The 25,549-nt window shown below is 36.0% G+C and overlaps 3 protein-coding genes across 4 annotated transcripts in view; 2 read left to right on the top strand and 1 right to left on the bottom strand.

Annotated features, from left to right (window-relative positions):
• Positions 1-403: 403 nt before the first annotated feature.
• kcnmb3 (potassium calcium-activated channel subfamily M regulatory beta subunit 3) lies at positions 404-3,678 on the top strand. The gene is made up of 4 exons (XM_058746778.1): positions 404-490; positions 1,412-1,605; positions 2,154-2,322; positions 3,316-3,678. The coding sequence occupies exons 1-4, from the start codon at positions 404-406 to the stop codon at positions 3,676-3,678; spliced, it is 813 nt and encodes a 270-aa protein (XP_058602761.1).
• Positions 3,679-4,953: 1,275 nt separating this feature from the next.
• On the bottom strand, positions 4,954-8,189 carry kcnmb2 (potassium large conductance calcium-activated channel, subfamily M, beta member 2). Its single transcript, XM_058761579.1, has 4 exons — positions 8,143-8,189; positions 7,820-7,990; positions 6,595-6,790; positions 4,954-5,238 (listed from the first exon to the last, which is right to left on the bottom strand). Exons 1-4 carry the CDS (start codon positions 8,187-8,189, stop codon positions 4,954-4,956), a joined length of 699 nt encoding a protein of 232 aa, XP_058617562.1.
• Positions 8,190-20,356: 12,167 nt separating this feature from the next.
• Positions 20,357-25,549, top strand: part of tbl1xr1b (TBL1X/Y related 1b) — a 34,895-nt gene continuing 29,702 nt past the window's right edge. The window contains exons 1-2 of one of the 2 annotated variants that reach the window (XM_058752451.1): positions 20,357-20,633; positions 23,736-23,800. The gene's annotated coding sequence lies outside the window, so the exon portion shown is untranslated. Of the gene's footprint in view, positions 20,634-20,692; positions 21,679-23,735; positions 23,801-25,549 lie in introns of those variants that run through there. The other variant, XM_058752452.1, reaches the window with a different exon arrangement.

The following is a 25,549-nucleotide window of genomic DNA, read 5'->3' on the forward strand; positions in this document are numbered from 1 at the left end:
GCAGACGGGGTTGGGATTTGGACACTTTTACATAATATTGTTTTATATAGCCTATATATATATTGGGGGGTTGTTCATTTGCTGCATTGTTTTGTAGTTAAACAAAAACAGTCAGGAGTGCTTAGAGTCCCATAGGACATAATTATGGTCTGGCTGCAGGGGTTCCTATAGAAACCCTCTGTGGCATCCCTGTTCAGGCAAAGGAAAGATATTCCGCTGATCTCATCTGGATGAGAAGAAAACAATCCCTTAAGTGCACTCTGTTGTGCACTACAGGTCTGACGGCTATGCAGCACGCTGCTTCTGTGTCTGGATGTATAGTACATTGACCTTGTCAAAGTGGGGTCAGTGATGTGTTAATTTAGTGCTGTAACCCAGTTAAGGGTTACTTAGTAAGACAGAAATGCTGCTGAATAAGTCCCCGCGGGGGTCTTTCAGTGTTCCTGTTAGCATCACCCTGCATGGCGCGCGGCGACGACACATGCGGTACGTATGGAGATCACATCCACTGCTGAAGTCTTCTCTTTTATTAAAGCTACTTGTCCAGTTGTGACACTAGCACGAGATACCAATGAATTAAGCATTGAGTTATTCCAAATATAACAATAGCAGTCTAACTGACAGTCCGTCATCTATTTCTTGTCCACTACTGTTTTATAGTTAACCTTATATTAACTTAAAATCATGAAGGGATAGTTCACCCAAAAATGAAATTTTCATCATTTACTCACTCTCATGTTGTTCCAACTTGTGAAAAAGAAGTGTGCTTAACGGTATTAAATGTGCACTTGTAGTGTACTTAAAATCTTAAAAGTGTATTTAAAAAAACTGTACTTGGGTAGTTGACGTTACATTAAAAGTTTCTATATATTAAATGTAATAAATATACTAAATGTATATATTTAAATACATGACATACAAGTTTCAATTGAAATGAGATTAAAGTCAGCATGTCAGAACATTTAAATTGCATTTAATATAAATGTAAATGTATAATATATTTTCATTTAATTGTAAATAGCATGCAAGTAACTGTCCAAAAACTTTACATTCAGTTTGCACTTAATTATATTCTTTCCATAATAAGTATCCTTTAAGTAACCCCCTACATACAGTCATTAAACATAATATAAATAACTATATGCAATATGTATATCGATGTTTATCTGTATATAAACTCCTTGGAGTTGCTTTTGAAAGTGTGACCTGCTTTTATGGTTTTATTGGTTTTAGGATTATGTTTTGTTTTTTTGTTTGTTTTTTAGCTTGAGGTTGCCATGAATTTCTGATGATTCTTCTGATGATTTCTCCTTTTGTATTTCATGGAAAAATAACAGCATATAGATAAAGTTAAGTAATGTAAAGTTATGTAAAGTTGTGTTTGTTTGATTTTAGCGATGTCTTCCACCAGCAAGCCCAAATGCAGGAAAATGGCAAGTGGAGGAAAGCGAGGGAGATGAAGTGCAATGAGAAAGCCAGAGCTCAAATCCCAGAGTCCAGCATAGGAGAAGACAGAGCCGTTCTCTTGGGCTTCACCATGATGACCTTCTCCATCCTCATGTACTTTCTCGTGGGAATCGTGATGGTGAAACCAAGTCTCTACAGGTCAGTTTCAGGTCTTCAGGTAGACTGCTTATATGCCTTAAAAGAATAGTATCCTTTCATGTTGTCATTTTCTTGTTGCTGATCTTGTCATTAAAACATCAGTTGCTATCAACACAATGAAATATGATGACCATAAATAAATATAAAATAAATTGTGTGCCAAAAAGCAAGTCCTAAAGAGTTTTACTTTTTTTTTAAGTAATGAACATTCACCACAGTTATTATTATTATTATTATTATTATTATTTCCTCCATATCTCAAACTGTGTAATGTGTTTTATAGCGTTCTGTGACAGAAAATCCATTTAAAATATTTTTGGAATACTATGGCAGACTCTAATTTAGCAAAGACATATAATATATTTTCCTTGAGTGTTCTGTGTTTTCTGCTAAAAACGTCTTATATTTAATCTTAAGCATGTTCCTAACTGACACTGTAGTGCTCTAAAAATATTTTTGAAAAATTGCTATACAGCATAACCATACCTTATTACATTTTTACATTGTAAACATTCACATCATTTATTTAATGTTTGTGTTTGTAACAGTGACTGGAAACCTAATAACTGCACACTGGTGCATATTGATTTGGTGGATGAAATGATGGATTGCCGTGGACTTGATAGCTTTAAATGCCTGCGTGTTTTGGTGAGCAGCACCCCTGAAAAAACACTTCGACTTTACCACGATGAAGACGCTGTCAAAAATAGGCCAAAGGTACTGTCGTCAATGTGATTTAACTGAGTTGACAATTTAATCACCCTGTCATTCCAAATCCTAGGGTTTTTTCGTTCTTCTGGTTTTATGGAATATGATTGTAGTGCCAAGCACCATAAAAGGTACACAGAGACAAAATTTCAAATCTTTGTAGATCTCATTTACAATTCTGCCAACCAATTGGCATTTATCCTCATATATTTGCATAAATGCAACTTTATTTATTAATAAACTTTCATTTATGAGATTTGTTTCAGTTTGCTCCTTACACAAATATAAATAGACAAAATTTAAATGTTGTGAAATAATTATTTAGCATAATTCGACAGTGCCATTTGCATCTTAAAATTCAAACAATCCTACTATTTATTTTATCTTTATCTATTTATCTCTTCTTTATCTTTGTATTTTAATTTCTTATTTTATGCAAGGTCACACTAAATAATTATATGATGATGATGATGATGATGATGATGATAAATTGCCAATTAATTAAGTAAAAAAAAAAAAATACATTTTGAATAACTGAAATTTTGAACATGATCTAAACTGTAATCATACATGGTTGGTAACTATGTATCATAAATGACAAAGTAGCTCAAAATTTCAAATGGCTTTTTAAGAAAGCAGTAGTTTTAACAATTAGCAGACCATTTTTAATTTAAATGAAAAAAACTGTTAAATATAATACTAATTTTGACTTATTTCAGTGAGTCAAAAATACTGTATTTTACAACAAATCTTTTTTGCCTTTTTTATGTATTTATTTATTGCCTCTTTTATTTTTTTTAATGTTTTTCATGACAAAAAAATGAGTGGTGATGCTTTAAAATTAAAAAAGATTATATTATTTAAAGATTATATACTGTTCCAAGTTGCAGACAAAATATATATATATAATTTTTTCATAGTCATTGACCATGCAATGTCTGAAATATCTATTTTAATTTTAATTTTAGATTTCATTAATGCTTGCTGTAATCTGTCTCTCAGTGTTTCTACACTCCGAAATGCCAACGAAACAAGACAGAACAAGAGGCTGAGGCCAATAACATCACAGATGCATTAATAATGAAAGGGGAGAATCTGACATGCTATCTCAGTGCTACATACCCGAATGACGCCATCTTTAAGAGGAAATACACCGTTCAAACAGCCTTGTACTACCTGCTGTGGCCCAGCCTCATGTTGTTTGGTGGAATCCTGCTGGTGGGGCTGGTGAAGCTCAACCAGCATCTTGCTTTCCTCTGCACTGAGATCAGTAGAGAGGAGGTACTAGGCAAGCAGAGCAAACTGACGGAGGGAAGGATCTACAGGCTCTTAAGACGGAAGACTGGAGGCGACTCAGTTAGATAGAAAACAGTGTAATGTGCCCCTACTGCAGCGGGCAGGTTAGTAGTTATAATAACTTTATTCAGTGTCTTATGAACTTAACATTAGTGCCTTACACTCTATGGCCATAGCTTTTTATACACTGTGATTGTTCGTTATAATCAAATAGGCAATGAACCATTTCAAGAAGTTATAGATGCAGTTAAGAGGGTCATTTCAATGAACTGAATGTAGAGGAGTTTGTTTCTTCATTGGAACTGATTTTAACAATTTTAGCATTACAGTGAATGGGTGCCATCAGAATGAAAGCCAGCTGATAAAAACTTCACATTAATCCACAAGTAACCCTCACCACTCCAGTCCAGCAAGTAACATCTTGTGAAGTAAAAAGCTGCAAATTTCAATTTTCAAACTATTTCTTTATTTTAATAACGTTGAGGGGAAAAAAAGACTACTGACATTTCCTTCAACCTTTAAACACAATGCAATGCAATTCGTAATTCAAAATATGGGTGAAAAATCAATACAGAAAATTCAGTTCTTGTTCCTTTTGAAATGGCCACTTTTCCTGATCCAATCGATCAAATGCTGTTGTATAAAACCAAGCCCTGTCCTACATTTTTCCTGTTGAATATTTTGTATCACCCAGAAATACATCACATTGCAAGTAAATGGGTTGTGAATGAATTAAAGTCAAATTATAAAAAAATAAAAAAAATAAAAATAACTATAATGTTTAATAAAGACTGCTTAATATGTTATATAACATAATAATATTTTCCATTCAATGAGATATGACATGTAAAAAGAACATTAGTCATATTCATCAGTGAACTAAACATTAACAAATTTCAAAGATTGTATATATTTGCAAAAATATTCTAATGATTAATCAGTAATTTCTCACTAATTTATCCCATTTAAATTCTTGATTATTCAAATGAATTATTTTTCAATTATCATTATTTTTCAAAATATACTTTATGATAATATTCCCAAGGCTTATAATAGATTAGAAACAGTGTCAAAAAGTTAGATGTTTTAATGTTTGGATTATATTGCATAATTATTCTGTATATTGTATTATTAATAACGCCCTTCTACAAACAGCACTAACTCCATCTGGAATAGAGCAGCAGTTCAGAGATATGAGTTGTGGTTACAATATAGCTTAGTCATGGAAGACTAACATCTAAATTTGCAGTCAATCCTTGAACAGCAGGAGGCCAAAAACCATTTGAAGAAGAAATGAAAGCTCCTTCATTCACTTCACTAAGTCTGTCAATCACTGTGCCCCTTTCACTTTGGGGCTTTGCCAATTTGTTCACACAGTATGGAAAGATACTGAGTCAGCTTGACCATGAATATGATGAGGGTTCCTCCAGATAACATGCAAGAGGGCCAGAAGAGAGAGTGGAAGACTGTACTGCTGCCATACAGACGGTTCAGGAGGATGCTGCCCTGATGCTCGCTGGAGTCATGGTAACATGTCACCTGCTGGTGCATCTTCAGATGCTCCGAAATATTCTGGACCATAACACGCAGAGCGGTGTGGTCCTTCTGGCATTTTGGCACATAAAAACACTGTGGAAAAACAAAGGCATGAGTTATTTGTTTAATAATATTTAATGATTCATTCATTTTGTATTTAAAGAGAATCATTTATAATTTACAGAAATCTCAAAAAGTATTTGAATGGTAGTGTAGATTTTAAAATATATATTTATTATTATTATTATATTTTATTTATTTATTTTTCTGAATAAGGTTTTTTTGGGGGGGGGGGGGGTAGTAACATTTATTCAGCAAGGACACATTAAACTGATCAAAAGTAATGGTAAAGAGATTTATAGTGTTACAAAAGATTTCAATTTCAAATAAATCTTTTCAATATCTCTATTTTATCAAAGAAAACTGGAAAAAGGTACAATGGCTTTCACAAAAAATATTAAGCAGAACAGGTGTTTTCAATATTGATAGTAATAATAAATGATAAATGTTGAGTCATTTGAATCAGCATATTAGAATGATTTCTGAAGGATCGTGTGACCAGTAATGGACGCTTAAAATTCGGCTTTGTTGATAAATTAATTGTTTAAAATTGTAACAATATCTTAAAATATGATCATTTTACAGTATTTTTGATTAAATAAAGGCAACCTGAGTGAGCATTAGAGACCTCTTATAAATATTAAAAAATCTTGCTAAACCCAAACTTTTGAACAGTTGTGTGTATATAAGGTTAATTTTAAATTGGAGGTACTTTTAAATTTTAATTCATTCACTAGCAGAACAAACACAGAGTAACTCTTTTTAATAATATCCTTTTTGTTTTTTTCAAAGTTCCTCTTAATCATAATAATCATGACAGTTGTTTCTAAGAGATTGCTCAAAGCTCATGAGTTTTGAGGATTCTGTTTGTGATTTGATAAAGGCCTGTCAGTCAATCCAACATCTCCAAATCCAATCTCATGACCAATTCGTACGATTTTTATGAGGTGGCTAATTCGCACAAATTCTTACGACCTCACTCGTACGATTTTGTACGATTTGTCTAAACCCCAGTGACAGGTAGGTTTAGGGGCGGGGTTAGGTGTAGGTCATTCGTACAAATTCATACGAATTGTGCAACTCGTAAAAAACGTACGATTTGGCAAAGTGAGGTCGTTGCAAAATATGTACAAATTGCCGTGAGATCAGGCTGGCAAATCTTAAAATGCAAAATGACTGAGAGGGAGCTTTTCTGAATGTCTAGTTTTTGGATTGGCTAAAATTCCTTAGGAACTGGACTGCATAAACTGGAAACTGTCTTCAAATAATTGATGTGAAACATTTGAGTTTATTGACTCTAACTGTTGAAAATATTCCATTTGGTCTCAAATTATTCTCATTGCTGTCTAGGAGAAACCACTGAATTCCTCAGTTCACTGAATAATTGACCTCAGAACTGACGTCCAGCATCTCCTCATTGTGAGAGAGCAGCCCAATGCGGCCGGTGGCGTTCAGGCTGACGTAGACCTGTAGACAGGGGTACTTAGAGCTCCGCCAGCAGTCTGAGCCACAGTTGTATGAACAATTGATATCCTTTGTTAGAGTGGAGTTTAGCACAGTGCAGGTGGTTTCATCTGTCAATACACTACAATACAAAAGAAAGAAAACTTTTAAAAGAAAAATATTTAAAGTTAGACTCAAAAATAAGGTTTCCATAATGGGTTGAACATTTGTCTGTTAGAGTGGAGTTTAGCACGGTGCAGGTGGTTTCGTCTGTCAATACGTTGCATTTTACACTAAAAAGAAAACTTTTAAAAGAGAAATACACTCTAAAATAAGTTTTCCATAATGGGATGAACATTTGTGTGTGCACAGTACAGCAAACACTAAACCAGCTGTCATAATTATTCAACCCCTATGGTGATGAAACCAATCCACAGTTATAAGAAGAACACTACACAAGCATGGCCTTCATGCTGGGACACCTCACCAAACGCCACTCTTGACCAAGTAAAACATAAAAGGCAGACTTGAATATGCTAAAAATAAATATTTGAATAGACCTTCGGAGTTCTGAAAGAATGTTTTTGGAATCATGTGACCAAACTGGAACTTATTATTGGTATGTGTGGTGCAAAAAAATGCTTATGAGCAGAAGAACACCATTCCCATGGTCAAACATACAAATCCATATATTGTATGTCCAAATCTACCAAAGCTTTGTTCAAGTATTGGTCATAGAATGTTCTTGAGTGGCCTGTTCAGTCTTCAGTTTTAAATCTGATTAAAAATATTTGGTGTAATTTAAAGAAAGTGGCAACATGAAAACCAAAGATTTTCCGTGATCTGGAAGCTTTTGAGGCTAAGATTTATTGGAGATTATAAAGAATAAAAGGCAAAATTTGGGGGTTGAATGATTTTGGAAATGAACGTTTAGAGCCAGTTCATTCTTTCATTAAATTTACATTCTCCGAATCACTGAAATGTGTATTAATAAACTTTCTATAATAGTTTATTGATACCTGGGGTGAATTGTTTTCAGAAAATATTGTTCACTACCTTGCAGGTCAAGGGGGGTGAATATTTTTGATTGCAACTGCAGATACACTGATGATGTAGTTATTGTTTTAGTTCACAGCTAAATATTATTCAAGCAGTCATGATATAACACTACCTGTCTGCATAAGCACGCACCATGGTGATACAGATCACAAAGTACATCATGACCGAGCTGAACACCATTCCCAACCCCAGCAGAATGGCTCTGTCCTCCCCGGCCTTCTGCGCCGTTTCTGTCCTTTTTTTGTCCTTTAGCTCATTTCCCCACAATGTCTTATAAATCACCCTGGGAAAAGAAGTCCAAACTGTGAATAATTTATAAAATGTATAGTTCCAGTCCTGGGTACTGATTGGCCACAGATGACATGAACAACAATCACCCAAATGACAGTTAAGGCACATAGAAGTAGGTAGAGCAGGTGCTAAACAATCGCACACCTTTGTTGTGTGACTCGTGTTGCTTTGACCCCCTTCACAAAGAACATCTTGTCTGATGCCTGTCAGTGAGATCTGGAAGAGCTAAAAAGAGAAATCGCTGGATTACGACACACAAACATTTTACATTCTGTCACACCGAACACTGCACTCATGGTAAAAAGTCTTTGAATATTACAGATCTAAAAATGTACATATTGAAAATGATTTGAGATTAATTTTCCATTTATACCATAGTTCCGCTATACAACTCTCTGACTCTCTCATAGTTTAACACATTGTTTGAACAGAAGCCAGTATTGATTTTACAATAGACTGGTTTTACTATGTAAAGAATATATTAACTATTCACTGACAGTGCACTTCAGTGATGCATAAATCAGCAAGAAAAGATGGTCCATAACTCCGTAAGTGCAGTTTCTGAATAAATCTGAGCGGAGATGGCCTTAAGAAAGCTTGAGGGGCGGACTGAGCAATGCCTTTGCAATATCAAGTGGTTTGTTTGAGTGTGTCTACTTCCATTAAAATCTAAATTTAGTCTGGAAACAAAATCCATTTTAAATAAATATTTCTCAAATCCCTTTTGACATTGACTTTAGACAAACTGAAACTGACCCAGAGACTGAGTATCCAGTCATGTCCAGCCTTATTAATTCTGGAAATTGGAAATTATTTAGAACAGGATGCAGATTTATATTTGATTCCATATACATACACACACACACACACACACACACACATATACATATACATATGCATATACATATATATGTATGTATATGTATGTGTATATACAGTGCCCTCCAAAAGTATTGGAACAATGAAGACAAAATTGTTCTGTTGGCTGAGGAGTCAAATATGACGAAAAGATGAATATGAGACAAAACTACAGAATGTCACATTTTATTATTAGCCGTTTCAACACATACATGTTTTACCAAATAAAAAGAACAGCACTTTTAGAGTTCATCCCACTCATTGATGTGAGCATAAGTATTGAATAAGTATTGCATTTAGCAAAAGCATGTTCCGCTTAAGAAACAGTTGACATTGCCGATACAGCATGTATACGTGAGTGTTTACTTGTAATAGTAATGTAATTCCCTTCATGCCCTGATGCTCTGAGTAATGACAAGGCAATCTTGAAAGTGGGGCTCTATCAACCATTCTATCAACCGTTCTATCTGTGGGGCTCTATCAACTTCTATCAACAGAGGTTTGTATCTTGCTGTGTAGCATCTGTAATTCTGTGTCAAAGTCTCCTGAGGACAGTAGATTGTCAGAGCATCACCCCAGCTTTCTGGAGGTTGTTGGTGATTTTACAGACACGTCTTTTAGGGTTCATTTTCACAGCTTTTATGATTTGTCTGTCATCAGCTACTGTTGTTTTCTCAGCCGATCAGGTAGTTGGTTGATGGTGGTTTCCAAACTCTTGATTTCTCCATGCCCTTTGTTTTTGCTATAGCTATAATTGACTTCCTCTTTTCTTTTAGCATCCAAATTGCTTGCTTTTCTCTCAAAGTCAGCTCCCTCATCTTCATCCTGGTTTGTGTGTGTCATCATCGAATGCAAGATTCAGAATGCAGAAGTAATGGATATAACCGATAGGACACATTCAACATGATCTCACAGAATTCCGTGTAATGTTCACGGACTTAATTAACCTCCGAATCTGTGGTGGAATCACGGAATCGCCGAAAATTCCGTGATGGGCTCACAGAAAAAAATCCGTGATGGGCTCACAGAAGTGATACCAATGTAAGTCAGTGACAGGCATCAGCCGTGCTCCACGCACGGATCCACTGGTTCAACACTTTCAATATGCCGACGCGATAATTTATCGTCATCATTATTGTTCAGAACTGGGTAGGTTTAGGGTAGGGGTGGGGTCAGGTACTCCAGTGAAAGTATAACCGCATCGAGTCACTCTTTTACGTGGTCCGATGCAGCGCTGGTGTTGAACCAGTGAATCCGTGCATGGACCACGGCTGATGCCTTCTGTGAGCCCAGCACGGAATTTTCGGCGATTCCGTGATTCCACCACAGATTCGGAGGTTAATTAAGTCCGTGAACATTACACGGAATTCTGTGAGATCAGGTTGGACACATTCCCTGATTTTAATATCTGAAGAATTAATGCAACAGGACACAGCTGATCACTTAGAAAGACCTGTGAGGCAACTGTTCCAATACTTATGCTCACATCAGATAGAGGGATGAAACTCTAAAAGTGCTGAACTGCTTATCTGGTAAAACATCTATGTGTTGAATCACCCAATAATAAAATGTGACATTCTGTAGTTTTGTCTCATATTCATCTTTTAATCATATTTGTAAATGTCTTGACTCCACAGCCAACAGAGCAATTTTGTCTTTACTGTTCCAATACTTTTGGAGGACACTGTATGTACACATACTCACACACACACACACACACACACACACATATATATATATATATATATATTAGGGGTGGCACGGTACATGTATTCGTACCGAACCGTCACGGTACGGACATCTTGGTTCGGTGCATGAGGCCTTACGACGAATACAGGCATATCACCCCCAATCCAGAAGGGGGCGCCCGCAGTAATGCAACGCTATTTGATAACTGCCAGCAGAATGCCATGAGTTGCACACTTGAAAACAAAGCCCACTAGACAGTGACCATGTGCTGATGCAGAATGCATCTCTCACTGGCAAAGGAGTATACTTTAAAGGCTTGCGCATTCAACTGTTTGCGAAAAGGAGCTTTGTGCTCGTGTATCCTACCTCTCTCATTCGGCACAAATCCAAATATTCCATAATATTTCCATATTTGCGATGTAACGTATCTGAATGCGAAACTATAATTTATTATGTAAATGATAGGCTTTGTACTTCAGACGCGTTCCAGCGGTGACACAGAGGCGCGCGCTGATGTTTGGCTCACTGTATTTTATTTTGATAAAGTACCAACTGCGCTGTCAAGATAGCAATGATGGAACTGATGTGTTGTGTGTGTGTCTGATCACTTCAACTGTTTCCTTATACCAGCAGAATCAACTTTAAACACTTATTGTCTTATTAATAATCACTGTATAAAGGTCTGCTTTTATTTGTGTACACTCACAATGAAAACAAAACAAAACAGATTTTATATAACATGTAAAAAATTGTAATTTGCACTACTGTCTGTTCAAAACAAATGAAAAGAAACTGAGCATAGTAGATTTTTTTTTTTTTCCCCTGTTGTACCGAAATCGTATCGAACTGTGACCCCCGAACCGTGACATCTGTGTACCGTACACCCTAAAATATATATATATATATATATATATATATATATATATATATATATATATATATATATATATATATATATATATATTCAGCATCCTGTGAGATGTGGACAATTCCACTCAACTTAAACAAACCTAATTCTTAGCTATTAGCACTATCACAACATACAGTGCTCAAACATGATTAGCATGCTTGAAAGTGCTCCCAAAAAATCTTTTAGAGGTGGCACATGCATATTCAAATCAAGTCTATGCATATTCAAACAAAGCTTGAGCACTCTTATTTGCAGCTATGAAGAGCAGGTCATTAGGGGGCAGCAATGGAGTTGACAGTTGATAGAGCCCCACTTTCAAGATTGCCTTGTCATTACTCAGAGCATCAGGGCATGAAGGGAATTACATTACTATTACAAGTAAACACTCACATATACATGCTGTATCGGCAATGTCAACTGTTTCTTAAGCGGAACATGCTTTCGCTAAATGCAGAACCATGCCAAACATAAAGCATTCTAGAGTAAATGCGTTATTGATTCACTGACCCTGGTTTGGAAAACAGCCCAAATCCTTATCCCTGAAACAAGGAGAAGGAGGCTACTTGGACAAAAATTGCTGAAGCTCTTTCCTTTTGTCCAATGTCATATGACTTTTAAGTAATGAGATGATTGAAAGCACTCAGCAATGAGGGACGTACTAATATTTTTACAAGTTCCTGCTGAGAATGAATAGGCCTTTTCTATCACATCTAATCGATAAAGGTTTTTGGTTGATTGAAACCATCTAAAAACGTTGTATCCATTTGATAAATGGATTTAAAAATCAATGCACACAAAGTCCCGTTTTCCTTGGAATTCACAAATCAAATCTGCTTTTCGTTCACGTCAACGGACAACAGCTTAGTGGCTTTCTATTATATTTTTCTATGTCTCACTTGACGTGGCTTTGTAGAGCAGTTGCATTTAACTCCAGGACAACTCGAATCAAAGAAAGCACATGAGTGAAAATGTATTTCTGAAACATTTTCCTTTCACGAAATGTGCTCTGGTATCCTCTGAGTGCTTATCAGGAGGCATAATAGCATTTAAACCCAACATGCATGCTCTGTCTACTAATCAATATATTTAATCCAAAGCTTTCCATTTATATCTCTTGCAAGGCCAAGGTCTCTATACATACCTGGATTGATAGATTTGAGCCAAAGTAGAGCAATGAAATTTCAAGAAAGCATGTTGAGTCAATAACCGTCAGCCTTCTCTTGCACCTCTTGAGACCTGTAAGGGTTTTTAAAATACCCGATAATGCTGCTGGCAGATTTGTGGCTTCGTGGGCCGTGTGCCAATGTGTGAAACTGTGTAGGGCAGCAATTTCCTGCCAAATGATGTGTGGAATGAGTCCTTCCTAGCCGGCCCGACACCCTGACCTTGCCCCTTTGAAGCATGGAGGTGAAGAACTGAACAGAAATAACCATGTGCCACTTTTCGTCAAAGCCCTGTCATTGAGCTTGCATGCATGATTTATGGTGTTTACTAAAGCAAGCATCACTACTAAGATTACTCATACTTAGGATTAGTGATTTGATCCCCTAAACCTAAGGGCAGAAAAATAAAGCATTTTTACACTATAAAACCAAACGATTCTGAGCATGCTAAGGGAACAGTTCCAGTTGCATTTCTGAGCACAAGTTTTACTAAGGACAAGGCGGTTTTGTTTGTAACTAACTTGTTCAGCATGATTCGCTTGAAACAACTGTCACAACAGCTGACCTGAAAGAGAAAACTGATTATAGGAATTAAGGAGATAGTTAACATTCAGTCATCGTTTACTCACCCTCACGTTGTTCTAAATCTGTATGAATTCCTTTCTTCTGTTGAACACAAAAGAAGATATTTTGAAGAATGTTCATATGAGAAAAAAAATACTATGGAGGTTAATGGCTACATATCTTATTTTGTGTTCAACAGAAGAGAGAGATTCATATATGTTTGGACTAACATCTCACCACTAAAATATATTTTTGTCCACATCTCAACTAAAATGATAATGACATAGAGGAACAATATTGTTTAACTGTTTTTTCACCATTGGTCCAAACGGTTCTAAGAACGATAGAGAATGCTTCCAGTTATGTTTCCACTTGAGCCCGATTCGGCACGGCATGATTACGAACTATTCTCAGCCTGAAATTCTCAGCACAGTTAGCTCTCCTCACATAAACTTTGCATCTGAAAGGAAATCTCCTACAAATGCATGTAATGAGCTCATGTGCATTTGCAAGGTTAATAGAATCAGTTATTTTATTATTAAACTTTGCTGTGCAAAGCCTGGAATACATTACACTACTTTTGCCCAGATTTTTGCCCCACTTTACACACTGAATTCACAATCACTTGTGAAGTGTATGATGGATGCAAACTTAGATTTTTTTTTTTTTTAGCTTCAGACTATGATTCCATCCAGTTGGAGGATTTGAAACACGATTGAAATTTTGAGTCGATTTTAGAACTACAGTTTGTTCAACTTTGTTGCTAGGAGACGCATGTTTCTGAATGAGTTTGTGCGGGAAACCAATTAAAAGTCTGTAAGTGTCTGATCTTCAGTCGTTCAGTGAATGATGCCCAGTTTTTCCTCTGTAGCCATTTACAAAGTCTGCAAATGTTTGGCGCCTAGTGTTTTAAAATCTGCTTAGATTCTAAAAGTCATGTAGTTCCAACTGTTTTCTTTCTATTAAAAAAGAAAGATGGTGAATTTATGCCTATAAAAAGCCAGACGTTCTATTGCCTTATGCTGGAAAAATGTTAGCTGCCCTTTTCTTGGACTATGGCAATTGAACAAGCAAGCACCACTCTTGTTTGAGGCTACTCTTATGTACACATTTTCAAAAATGCATTATATCGAGGATAAAGATGAAACTAAGAAATATTCGGTGGCAATGACAGCAAGTACTTCAGTGAAGGATCACACATGTCAAACATGGCTTTATTTTAACCTCCGTGAGACAGCAGGGTTTCTTTGCTGACTGAAATTCTCTACATATCTGAAAGATGACAGATATATCATTTTGTCCCAAGGGCAAACTGATGAGAAGAAGCCAGAACTGCTGTGCAAGAAGGCAGACTCTTTTATCTCAGTGCAGTCTGTCCATGTGAATGCACATAGAGATGATAATTGGACTTTTTGATAGTCTCTTTTAAATTCTGAAATCCATTTAACACTTTTCACACTTTGTCGCAAATGGAATGGAGTCAAATCTTTTCATTTTCCTTTTTTTTTTTCTGCAAAGAGCCCATGTCTCAAAATGATGCTATCTTTGACTTCAACTTCATCTCTGTATACTCTGCTGAGGCTGACTAGTTCTTTTTGGGGAAAAGTACTACATCCACATTATTTTCTAGATTACATCAAACTTAGAAATCCCATATCTTTTATTTAACAATCAGACCAGTCACACACCCTTGTGTGCTTTACAGTGTGTTGAGCAGATGCTTAAATGGTGGACATTTACACCTGTTGCTGGCAATCGTTTTTTCAGCTTCTTCTCTTCATGTGCCCATTCAACTCTCTGAGAAATGTGCCTGTCCTTTTCCAAGAATGTTCCAGGTAGTATTTTCTGCCTAGTGTTGGACTATTATAGCATCATGGACAAGTGTTCAGTTGAGCTGAAAGGTCTTTAAAAAGTCCTGTCTCATCATCACAAAATACCACACATTTCAAAACACAGACATGTCAATTGGTTTTGTAAATATCCTGTGGCCCCACAACATGTTTGTTGGCTTCAGTTTGTTTCCCGCGCTCCCCACCAAAGGTCTGTTGTGGGAGAATGTAGCGGTACGAAATTCCTCAAAAAGGGCAGATTAATTTATGGCATCAACAAATGCACACGCACAGCTATCCACAGTGATATATTTAGAACAGTGAATTCCACTCATTTTACGGGGCTCCAAAGTTGCAAAAAAACTACATAGAGTTGCTTTAAAGGGATAGTTCACCCAAAAATGAAAATTACCCCATGATTTACAAACCCTCAAGCAATTGTATATGACTTTCTTCTCTCAATAAAGGCTTTCTGAGCAGAATTGTTGCGTTTGTGTAAAAATAATATCCATATTTAAAACTTTATAAAGCCCAATCTCTAGCTTCCACTGTCGTACTGGTGGTTTTTCAGTGGATGACGCAGGTTGTAAGTGTAGTGTAAGGTCCGGTGAGAAGTGACGAACGTGGAAGCGCAGAGGAGAGAGCAAAACAAAACACCCGTCATGAATTAGAAGTAAAAAGTGCAAATTTGTATAGGAACATGTTGGATGATTTCAATATAAGCCAAGAGGAGACGAAACGAAAACTTGGTTCTCGCGAGACAAGCATATTCTATGCTTACGTCCTACGGCATCCGCTGGAACGCCACTCTCTCATGAACATGCATAAGACAGTTAGCCGAAGCTAGAGATATGATTTATTTGTATTCTTACACAAATGCATCGATTCACGTCAGAAAGCCTTTATTAAAACCTCCCAAGGCCACTGTGTAGTACTTTTTATGATGGATTTATGCACTTTCATTTGCTTCAAAATCTTGACCACTACTCACTGCCATTATAAAGCTTGGAAGAGTCATGTTTTAATATAACTGATTGTATTCATCCGAAAGAAGAAAGTCATATACACCTATGGCTTGAGGGTGTGTAAATCATGGGGTAATTTTCATTTTGGGTGAACTATCCATTTAAATTTCGGTCAGTTACAAAAAATGTTATCATATGACTAAAAATTTGACATTATTGTTATTCTATTTTTATCACCAAGGCTGCATTTATTTGATCAACAATAAAATATCACTGCATTTTAAAATAATATATATATTTTTTTTAAATGATTAACTAAGTTGAATTTCCAGCAGTTCATTCTTCATTGTCACACGAACCTTCAGAAATCATTCTAATACGTTTATTTGGTGCTCAAGAAACATTTCTTATAATTACCAACGTTTAAAACAGTTGTGCAGCTTAAAGATAGTTCACCCCAAAATGGAAATTATGTTATAATTCACTCACTTATAATTCACGGGTTTCTTTTATCTGTTGAACACAAAATAAGAAATTTTGAAGAATGTTGGTAACCAGTTGACGGTATCCATTGACATCCATAGTATGGAAAAAATACTCAGAAGTCAATAGCTACTGTCATCTGTTTGGATACCAACATTCTTCAAAATATCTTCTTTTGTGTTCAACAGATAAAACAAAATCATACAGGTTTGGAACAATTTGAGGGTGAGTGAATGATGACATAATTTCTATTTTGGGGTGAACTATCCCTTTAATATTTTTGTGGAAACCGTGATACATTTATTAGCAGAAAAGAACATTTGAAACAATTGTTTTTACTATCCCATTTGACCCATTAAAATTGGTCCTTGCTGAATAAAAGTATTAATTTATTAAAAAATATATTGAATTAGATTATTATCAGTTATATTTTATATATTCCTGGAAATAATAGTTTCAACTAGCATTATGAGTCACAGAGTTGAACTGAGGGGGTAAATAGGCTTAATGCCAGTTTGTACCACTGGGTGTCTCTGTTGGAGTTCCTGCCTGTTATATCAATACTGGCTAAACACTAATAAGTGTGCAATGTGCATGTGCTGGTTCTATATTTGGGTGGAGTTGTTCCCTTTTCCCCCCAACTCATCATACCTAAAATCACCATTACTATTTTAAATCTAAACTGAATTCTTAGTTCAAGACATTAATCAAAGGACTGACAAAACTGGTTACAGTGTGCTGAAATGTTGTTTCCAGTCCAAATCCAAGCATAATTTGTTGTTGTTGCACTAAAGGCCTCCCAGTTGCAGCAATTACAGATTTTTGTTTTTATATATAGATGCGGGGTATGCAATCTGTATCTACAGTGTATTTCTGGAGTGCTGCAAGTTATGAATGTACTGCTATTTAAGTGTGCCATCTCCTCGTACCATTCATTACTCAGACATAATATTTCAGGTTAATGGTGCGTACACCAAGTTTCACAACACTGTAATCTTGGGACCACACAGCTCTGGAAACCATCCATCTAGTAGCAGTTATTGTGATGCCAGACTCAGACTTCGCTGCTAAGACCGATGACCTTTCCATGATCAAAGTCACATTTAGATGGATTGGGCAGTTTCACAGCTTGGTGGTGCATTAAATCTGGGGTTTATGCGATGCAGCATAATGGCATAATGGGGCCTGACACAGACGTGCTTGGATTTTAACACATCGAATGATTGTGTTTCTTATCTGAATTCATCTATTATCATTTTGTTTGAAATTACATTGATTTTAAAGTCATTTTAAAGGCCACATTTTCCCCTGCTTGCCAGAAGCATTGCTCCTGCTCTCTTTGTTGGCCAAAACAGTCCCACAACTGAATTGCAAAGGTCTTGGTAATTAGGGACAACTGTGCAAGACAACCAAAATGCATCGCTTACAATTCTAATTACACTGACAATATGTGTTTTGATAGGAGACCAGTGGCTGAGAATCGCATCCAAATGTGTGATGTTTCACTCCATGCTAAATTTGGTGTAAAATGGATAATCGTGCCTGGCTCCGAGTGTTCCAGTTTTTACTCTCTCTTTCCCCGCTTTATGTTCCAGCATTAATTTGATTGCCTCATTTACAGCCAGCGCCAGTGCTGTTGCCAAGGATACAGGAAACACTTTTATTGGTCTGTTTGTATCCAATCTCTGTATAAAGCTGGTATTGAAGCGTGAAAAACTCTACAAACATCTGATACAATTGCCAAGGGCATATATTCATGTAAGAGACAATCATCAAGGACAGAATTATTTGCGCATAAGCCACTCTGAGCGAGATAAAGGGGCAAACCTGATTTCTTTTAAAGCACAGTTGTTCTAATAACAGCAGCAAAACATTAATTACTCACTTATTAAAGGAATAGTTCACACAAAAATGAGAATTTGTTGAAAGTTTACCCACCCTTTAGCATTATTTAGCATTACATCAAATGCACTCTCAGAAATAAAGGTACAAAAGCTGTCACTGGGGCAGTACCTTTTCAAAAGGTACATGTTTGTACCTAAAGGTCCATTTTGATACCTTAAAGGTACATATTAGTACTTAAAGTGTACATATTTGAACCTAATAGTTACAAAAGTGTACCTTTTGAAAAGGTACCGCCCCAGTGACAGCTTTTGTACCTTTATTTCTGAGAGTGTGCTCAATAGTGGACGGTCTGCAGTGAATGGGTGCCGTCAGCAAGCAATCCACACAACTCAAGTCCAGCAAGTGACATCTTGTCAGGCAAAAAGCTGTTTGTTTGTAATAAACAAATCCATCATTAAGATGTTTAAACTGGCCAAAATACAAGTCCATAATCCATAATAATGCTTCATCCAGTGAAAAAGTTCATCTCTGTTGTCCTCTCACATCAAAACCCACTGACATATTTGTTTAGAACTGTTTTGGACTGTTTTCATGTTTGATCTGTGCATATTTATTTCCTGATTCAGACAAGATATACAATATCATGTATAGAGGAATTATGGAAGGTATTTTAGCTTAGTTAAAAATGTCTTTATAATGGATTTGTTTATTACAAACACACAGCTTTTATTATTGTGATACATTGTGATGTTTTTATCAGCTGTTTAGACTCTCTTTCTGACGGCACCCATTCACTTTAGAGGATCCACTGGTGAGCTAGTGATGTAATGCTTAATTTCTCCAAATATCTTTTGATGAAGAAACAAACTGATCTAGATCTTGGATTGCCTGAGGGTGAGTACATTTTCAGCACATTTTAATTTCTGGACAAACTATTCCTTTAAAACAAATTAATGAGTGATTGGATTGAACTTTACTTTTAGGGCTGTCATATTACAGAGAGAGGGAGAACAGATTGCATGTTCATTCAGAAATCAATCACACTGTACAGTACAAATTATTATTGGTATAAAATCCAATAAGCCAATCATTACTTGGCACGTGACATTCAGGATTTAAGATGCACGAATATAAACGTCAAGTTATGATACACTGATACGAGTACTGCTTCCTATATAAATATAACCCAGATAAATTTTAGTAGTGTCCAAAATGTGGTCCTTATATAATGCTCATAAACACTGATCTCATCATAGCCGCCTGTCTGAGAACAAATTATAGAGCAACCACAAAATGATAAACAGTATGGATTATGATGTGTCAAGCAGTAATTCAAATGGATAGCACGCGTGCTGGTGGTTTATCTGATGGGTTCAGAGCTCAGTCCTATCCTATAACACCTTTCCAACCAGCAAAGATGTTTCATTGTTGTGTCATCATCTCCCAAATAAAGAGGGGAGGAAGCTTTGTACAGGGGCTCCTAAATTAAATTAGGCCAGACTTATTTGTGTGTGTAAAAATATATATATATATTTTCCAGCTATGGAGGGGGAAAACAGTTCTAATACTCAAGGGACTGATTGTAAATCACGGGACTACTGCGATGCTTTTAGAAAACTTATGGTATATTGAAAATAGCAGTGTAATACGCAGACCAATGATGTCAGTCTGTTATTGAATGACTGAGCAGAGGAGATTGTGGGTGTGGCGGAATTGCAGGCAATGACCAGCCAGGCAAAAACTATTCTGTTTCAGCGGTGGGGGTTGGGCGTTCAACCGTGTTGTTGATCATCAATCCGATTTTATGAACTTTAACAACGTTTTGTTATGTATTTTTGAAAATAGTTGACTTTGACATTCAATACGGCAAAAATCAGAAGTCTTCTATTACAATTTAAAACCGCACATCAACATTTCGCTTTAATAGGCATTCTCCCGCATTTAAAATGTGTTTAATAATGTTTAGTTTACCTGTTTGTGTGTTTATTTATTATTATTTTATTTATTTATTTATTGTGACTGGCAGGAAGCCCCGTTGGCCTAATATCTCATTTTCGCCTGGAAAGTCTCCGCCCTACTGCTAGTCTGAGGCCGTCGGCTTCCTCTGAAGCGCTTGGCTGTCCATAAGCTGCTAAATGTTTCTTTTATTCCTTTATATTTCCTACAAACAAGCAGGAAAATAGATATTATTCGAGGACAGAAGTATCACTGTGGAGTGGAAAGGTCGAGGGATACCCTTCTGTCGGATCTGCGTCGGCGCTGAGGCACATTTGTTCAATACTTTAGCTCCAGAAGCTAGCGGTTGACGAGACTGGAAGCATCGGCACAAGTAAGTCAAGCCTCTCCTTCGCCCCAAACACATCCCGTAACCCAGCTGCGCGCGAGCTGACCGTTCCGTTCTCCGTTTGCGTTTCTAGATGGCTGAAGTGTGTTTATAAGCCATTAGAAGTGTTGCTTTTGCAGAGTGAAACTGCAGCGCGTGCGGCCGCGCGGTGGGGGATGGGCGCCCTGGTTCCTCGCGCCGCGCACGCGAGATGGCCGTTGACAACAACTACGTTAGCTTTTATTCAACCGACTAGTTAGCAGCGTTGCTATGGAAGCTGCCACGTGTTGGAACTAGAATCGCTCATTTTTTGCATTTGTTTGGGGAGTCTGTTGTTTCCGGTGACGTTTATCCACGATGCGCATTAGCCGTAAGCTAATAATCGAATGACAAGCAATGGCGCTTCCGGCGGGGTCTTAGCGTGACAGTTGTTACGATCAGATTAAAACATATTAGTATTCAGTTTTTTTAATTATGCATTTTAATTATTTTTTATTAACGAAATGTATTATTGTGTTTTATTAGGTAACTTAGCATAATGACCTGTTATAACTCTACCCTTTAATTGTACGAGTGTCTTTAACTGAAGACTTGAATAGAGAAAATATAGTCGACCTGTTGACGGGCGTTTGTCTCATAGTTTAACAATGATGATGTATATTATTATAACTGCTGCATAATTAGGATTTTGCTCTGTGATGTATAATATTGCGTTGTTTATTTTTGCTATTTGATACAAATGCATACAATTAGATTAAAATAAGTTAAATAATAAGTTTATTAGTTGAGTACTAATAATGAGTAGAAAAGCAATGTAATAATGTCTAATAGAAGCTAAACATTTTCCTAAATAATATTAATTGTTCATAGTGTTCATTAACTGTATAGATGCCTTTAACATTTCAGCGTGGGGGTCCCTCACATGAGGATGATCATATTTTGGGGTCCGCGGTGGCATCTAAAAGAGTGAAAACCCCTGCACTAAATGATGGAGAATCACATGATAACAGACGTTCAAGTTGTTCCGAACACACGGCTCCAAATATCAAAGGTGTTTCATATCCTCAGACTGATCCGTGAAATTTGTCAGCTCTGACTGGCCAAAATCTGTAGACTGGCTCTGACTTTTAGCAACTAGCGTAGACCCGTTCAGACTGAAAATAGGGGTAAAAATCTTTTAAAGTTTTATCTTGCGTTGTGTAAAATAAATGTATATGCAAAGGTGCATGGTTGAAACTGTAAAAACAAACATTACAAGCAAATTTTACTTGTGTAGTTTACCGGAAGTTGTTATATTATTTGGCTATTTTGAGACCACAGTTTCCCCTGGGTTTACGGCGTCCGTTTTAATTTTTCTGGACTCCTTTTTAATGGTTAAATTAAGTTTTATTAATCAAAAAGCATGTCTTAATTAAAATCATGAAACTTAAACAGTTTAACATCAATTTATTAAAAGTTTAACACAAATTACATGTTTAAGGCCCTATGAAATGTTTTATTGTTACCTAATTCTGTTACCTAAGCCTTATGATTTTTGTGTATTTACATTTTTAAGGCATAAATCAGTTAATTGATCTCTTAATTAATTAATACATTTTATTTTTTGGAAAATAAAGGGGATTTAATATTACAATTAAAACATTGAAGAAATATTGTATGATTATTCCTTAAAAATAAGGTTTTAATTTTAGTAGTAGTAGCCTATTACATACATTCTACTGAACAATAGTAATATATTTCTGCCGCAATGTCTTCAAGTTAAACTTTACTTTTATTTTGACGGGTTGCCATGAATACCTTTACATTTCTGTGTGTATATGAGCTTCAGTACAAGTAGTAAACAAAACCTTGCGACTGCGCCATTCATTAACACAGAGACACACAGAATTCATATTTAAATAGTCTCTTTGCGGCTTAATATTTACAAATACTAGTGGGAGTGGGAGTGTGCTCACTTGTGTGCATGTGCGTTTTGTGTGTGTGTGTGTGCGCACATCGGGGTGGAACTCCACTTTGCGCAATACAGAGAGCGTGACCATGTAACATTGAGAAAGAAATGGAATGCCGTCGTGAAAATAAGATAAATAACATAAGGCTATTTAGTTTGTTTAATAAAAGAACAAGTTGTAGACCTTCTATAGGAAAGGTAACTTTAAATGACTTCTGTTGTGATCTGGTGCCATAGAGAAAATAAAATTAACTTGACCTTCCTCCAATATAATGGCAGGGGAAACACTGGATCATTATTGTGATTTGGGTAAATACTGTGCCCTATCATTTCATCAAGAGTCAGTTCCAGAATCTTCCAGCAGCCTGGCCAGTGGCCTTCCTTTCAAATACTTTTGATGGATTTTGAGGAAATTTTATGCACATCTTATTCGTTTTGTGACAGGCATTGGTCAGCCATTTAAAGCCCATATCAGTCAACCGCTAGTGCAGTGAAAGTATCATTCTAGTAGTTTCAGAGGCTTGTTTTAGGTTGATCACACTATCTCGGCATTGGCTGCCAGTTCAGCGGTTTGATTACTGTGTGATCAGTGCCTGTACAGTCAGATCCAGAGCGGAATAGGTCACAACCTGCCAGTATATCAGATACTTTACACAGACCACACCTGTGTCTGTGAATGTAACACTTATGTAATCTTTTATGTAATTTTATGATTATTACATTTTGTGATGAGTACTTTCTGCTTGTGCTTGAAATGTGGGAATAGAGGACTTAGCCTAAATTAATTTCTTTTGAGAAGAAGCACAGTGAATGGCCAGGAATGTTGTAGTTGTCTACGATTTTATACAAACACCACTGAATTAATTTTTTTTTAAAAATCAGTTTCCAGAAATATAAAAATGGAAATGTGAAATAGCTGGAGGTTTTCCTCTAAACTTTGACGTGTGTAGATGATTTACCATTTGTTTAAAGCTAAATGATTCTGATGTTAAATGACAATTGCTAGCTGAATTAATGTACTTGCTGAGTTAATGGATGATGTTAACAAACATTTTCACTTGTATTCTGTTAAACTGTTGCCTCTTCTTAATGAAAGAGAAAAAAAAATAAAAGACTTACTGTAAATCTGATTTGTATCTAATACGTTCTTTTATTGACAGGCTGATTTGACTTTGCGCCCATGGATAGCAAGAGTATGAGCATCTAATCCACACTTGGTATCATGGTAAGCAAGTGTCATACTTTATTAACAGGGATCCTTAAAAATCATGTAAATGTCTCAAATTTCGCCTTGTAAAGTCATAAGAAGTCATAAATATCCTTCATTGCATAAAAAGTAGTTTGAAAAGGTCTTAGATTTGATGACAGAATCAAATTTTGTATATGTGTGGGACTTGCACCAGCTGAGTAACTGCTGTTGAGATGAATGGGTATTTAAAAAAAACATCTGAATAATCAGTGCTTTTTTTCTTCAGAAAAAAAAATGTTCTGATCTGTGATTACTATGACTGATAAAAGATTTTAATGTATAGACATTTAGCCAGACTGATCTTATATTGCTTAAGAATGCTATGTTGTGTAAGCACATTTTATTTGATTGTCAATTTGGAAACCGTTGCACTTTCGGGCTGTTGACACATCATAAACATCAGGGAGTCGTGTAATATGATGGGTTGCTGTTTTACGTGAAGGCTTATTAGACTGTGAAAGAGGCTTAAAGACCAAACAAGAGGCTATACGAGTGCATCTGGAGTATTTCCTCTTGTTTAACACATACGGTTCTTCCCATCGCAATATCCGTCCCTACTGTGTAGCTTCCTAACAGTTCTTTCCAGTGGTGAGCAAATGGCTGGAAAATGTCCCCAGGGCTCAAATGGGCTTCCATGAGAAAGTTCAGTCAAGGAGGTCAGGTTCAGTTCTCTGTTTGGTTAAAAGGTTTGCGTTGTTTGTGTACTGAGAGCAAGTTTACTACATCTAGCCACCTTGGCTGGGATTATTTAAAAAAATCTATCTATCTATCAAATACTTAAAACATATTTATGTCAGAAAGTTACAAAATATAATACCTTACCTTTATTTATTTGTTTTTTTTCACCTTAGCAAAAAAAAAAAAAAAAAGTTAAAGCAGCAGGCAAAATTAAAATCCCAAAATTATTAAGAAAAACGTAACATAAGTAATGTGCATGACTTGTTAATAAATGACAGGTAATAAATAAAATGGTTGTTTTTGGTTGTTTTAGAATTTTATGAGCTATCAGCTGGTGAAAAGTTTGGTAATAATGTGAAATATTATACAATTTAAATGATCTGTTTTCAGTGTTAATATATTTCATATTAAAATGTAATCCCAAATCAGCATCCTGGTTTGCTGCTTATTTTTTGGGAAACCATTTTTTAAAGTATTGTGTTTTAGGATTCTTTGAATAGAAAGTAAAAAAACTAAACATTTATTTGAAATAGAAATCATGAAACATTATACATTCATGTCCTTGCTTTATGAAAGTGAGAGTTTATGAATTTCTTTACAAAAATCTGGCTGACCCTAAATTTTGCAAGTTGGCGTGTACTATATAAAGCAAGGCTCGAAATTGCGACCATTTTGGTTTTTCCCATAATTTAATCTGTGCGACCTCAAAATATATTTGGGATCATTTGTGCGAGTGCATATAATTGTTGTAGTGCCTGTTTTCATTTCTCTAAAAACGTTCAGTTATGTGCCTTCTGTGTGCTGATACAGTGACTATCAAACGTTACATAACTTCATCTTTACGTCCTTAAATTGAATGCAGATTTTAGATTGGTTAATATTAGCTGTCAATCACTCAGTCACTGCTTTCCGCTGTCAGGTGACAGGGAGCTAACTACCGTGGGAAATGCAAAGGGCTGAAGAAGAGAGAAAATGAAAGGAAACACTGACAGATTTCTTTGTAAACCACCTAAAGTTACAAATAATGGTGCTGGTGAATGTTGACCC

The sequence above is a fragment of the Onychostoma macrolepis genome, chromosome 02 (genome assembly GCF_012432095.1).
Source record: "Onychostoma macrolepis isolate SWU-2019 chromosome 02, ASM1243209v1, whole genome shotgun sequence".
Classification (NCBI taxonomy): domain Eukaryota; kingdom Metazoa; phylum Chordata; class Actinopteri; order Cypriniformes; family Cyprinidae; genus Onychostoma; species Onychostoma macrolepis.

Excerpts from the sequence above, each read along its gene's own strand:
- kcnmb3 (XM_058746778.1), top strand. The coding sequence starts at position 404 with ATGCTGCTGAATAAGTCCCCGCGGGGGTCTTTCAGTGTTCCTGTTAGC. Across the intron at positions 1,606-2,153 it reads GTGAAACCAAGTCTCTACAG|TGACTGGAAACCTAATAACT; the intron begins GTCAGTTTCAGG and ends TGTTTGTAACAG. Across the intron at positions 2,323-3,315 it reads CTGTCAAAAATAGGCCAAAG|TGTTTCTACACTCCGAAATG; the intron begins GTACTGTCGTCA and ends TCTGTCTCTCAG.
- kcnmb2 (XM_058761579.1), bottom strand. The coding sequence starts at position 8,189 with ATGTTCTTTGTGAAGGGGGTCAAAGCAACACGAGTCACACAACAAAG. Across the intron at positions 7,991-8,142 it reads ACACGAGTCACACAACAAAG|GGTGATTTATAAGACATTGT; the intron begins GTGTGCGATTGT and ends TTCTTTTCCCAG. Across the intron at positions 6,791-7,819 it reads GTGCGTGCTTATGCAGACAG|TGTATTGACAGATGAAACCA; the intron begins GTAGTGTTATAT and ends TTTGTATTGTAG.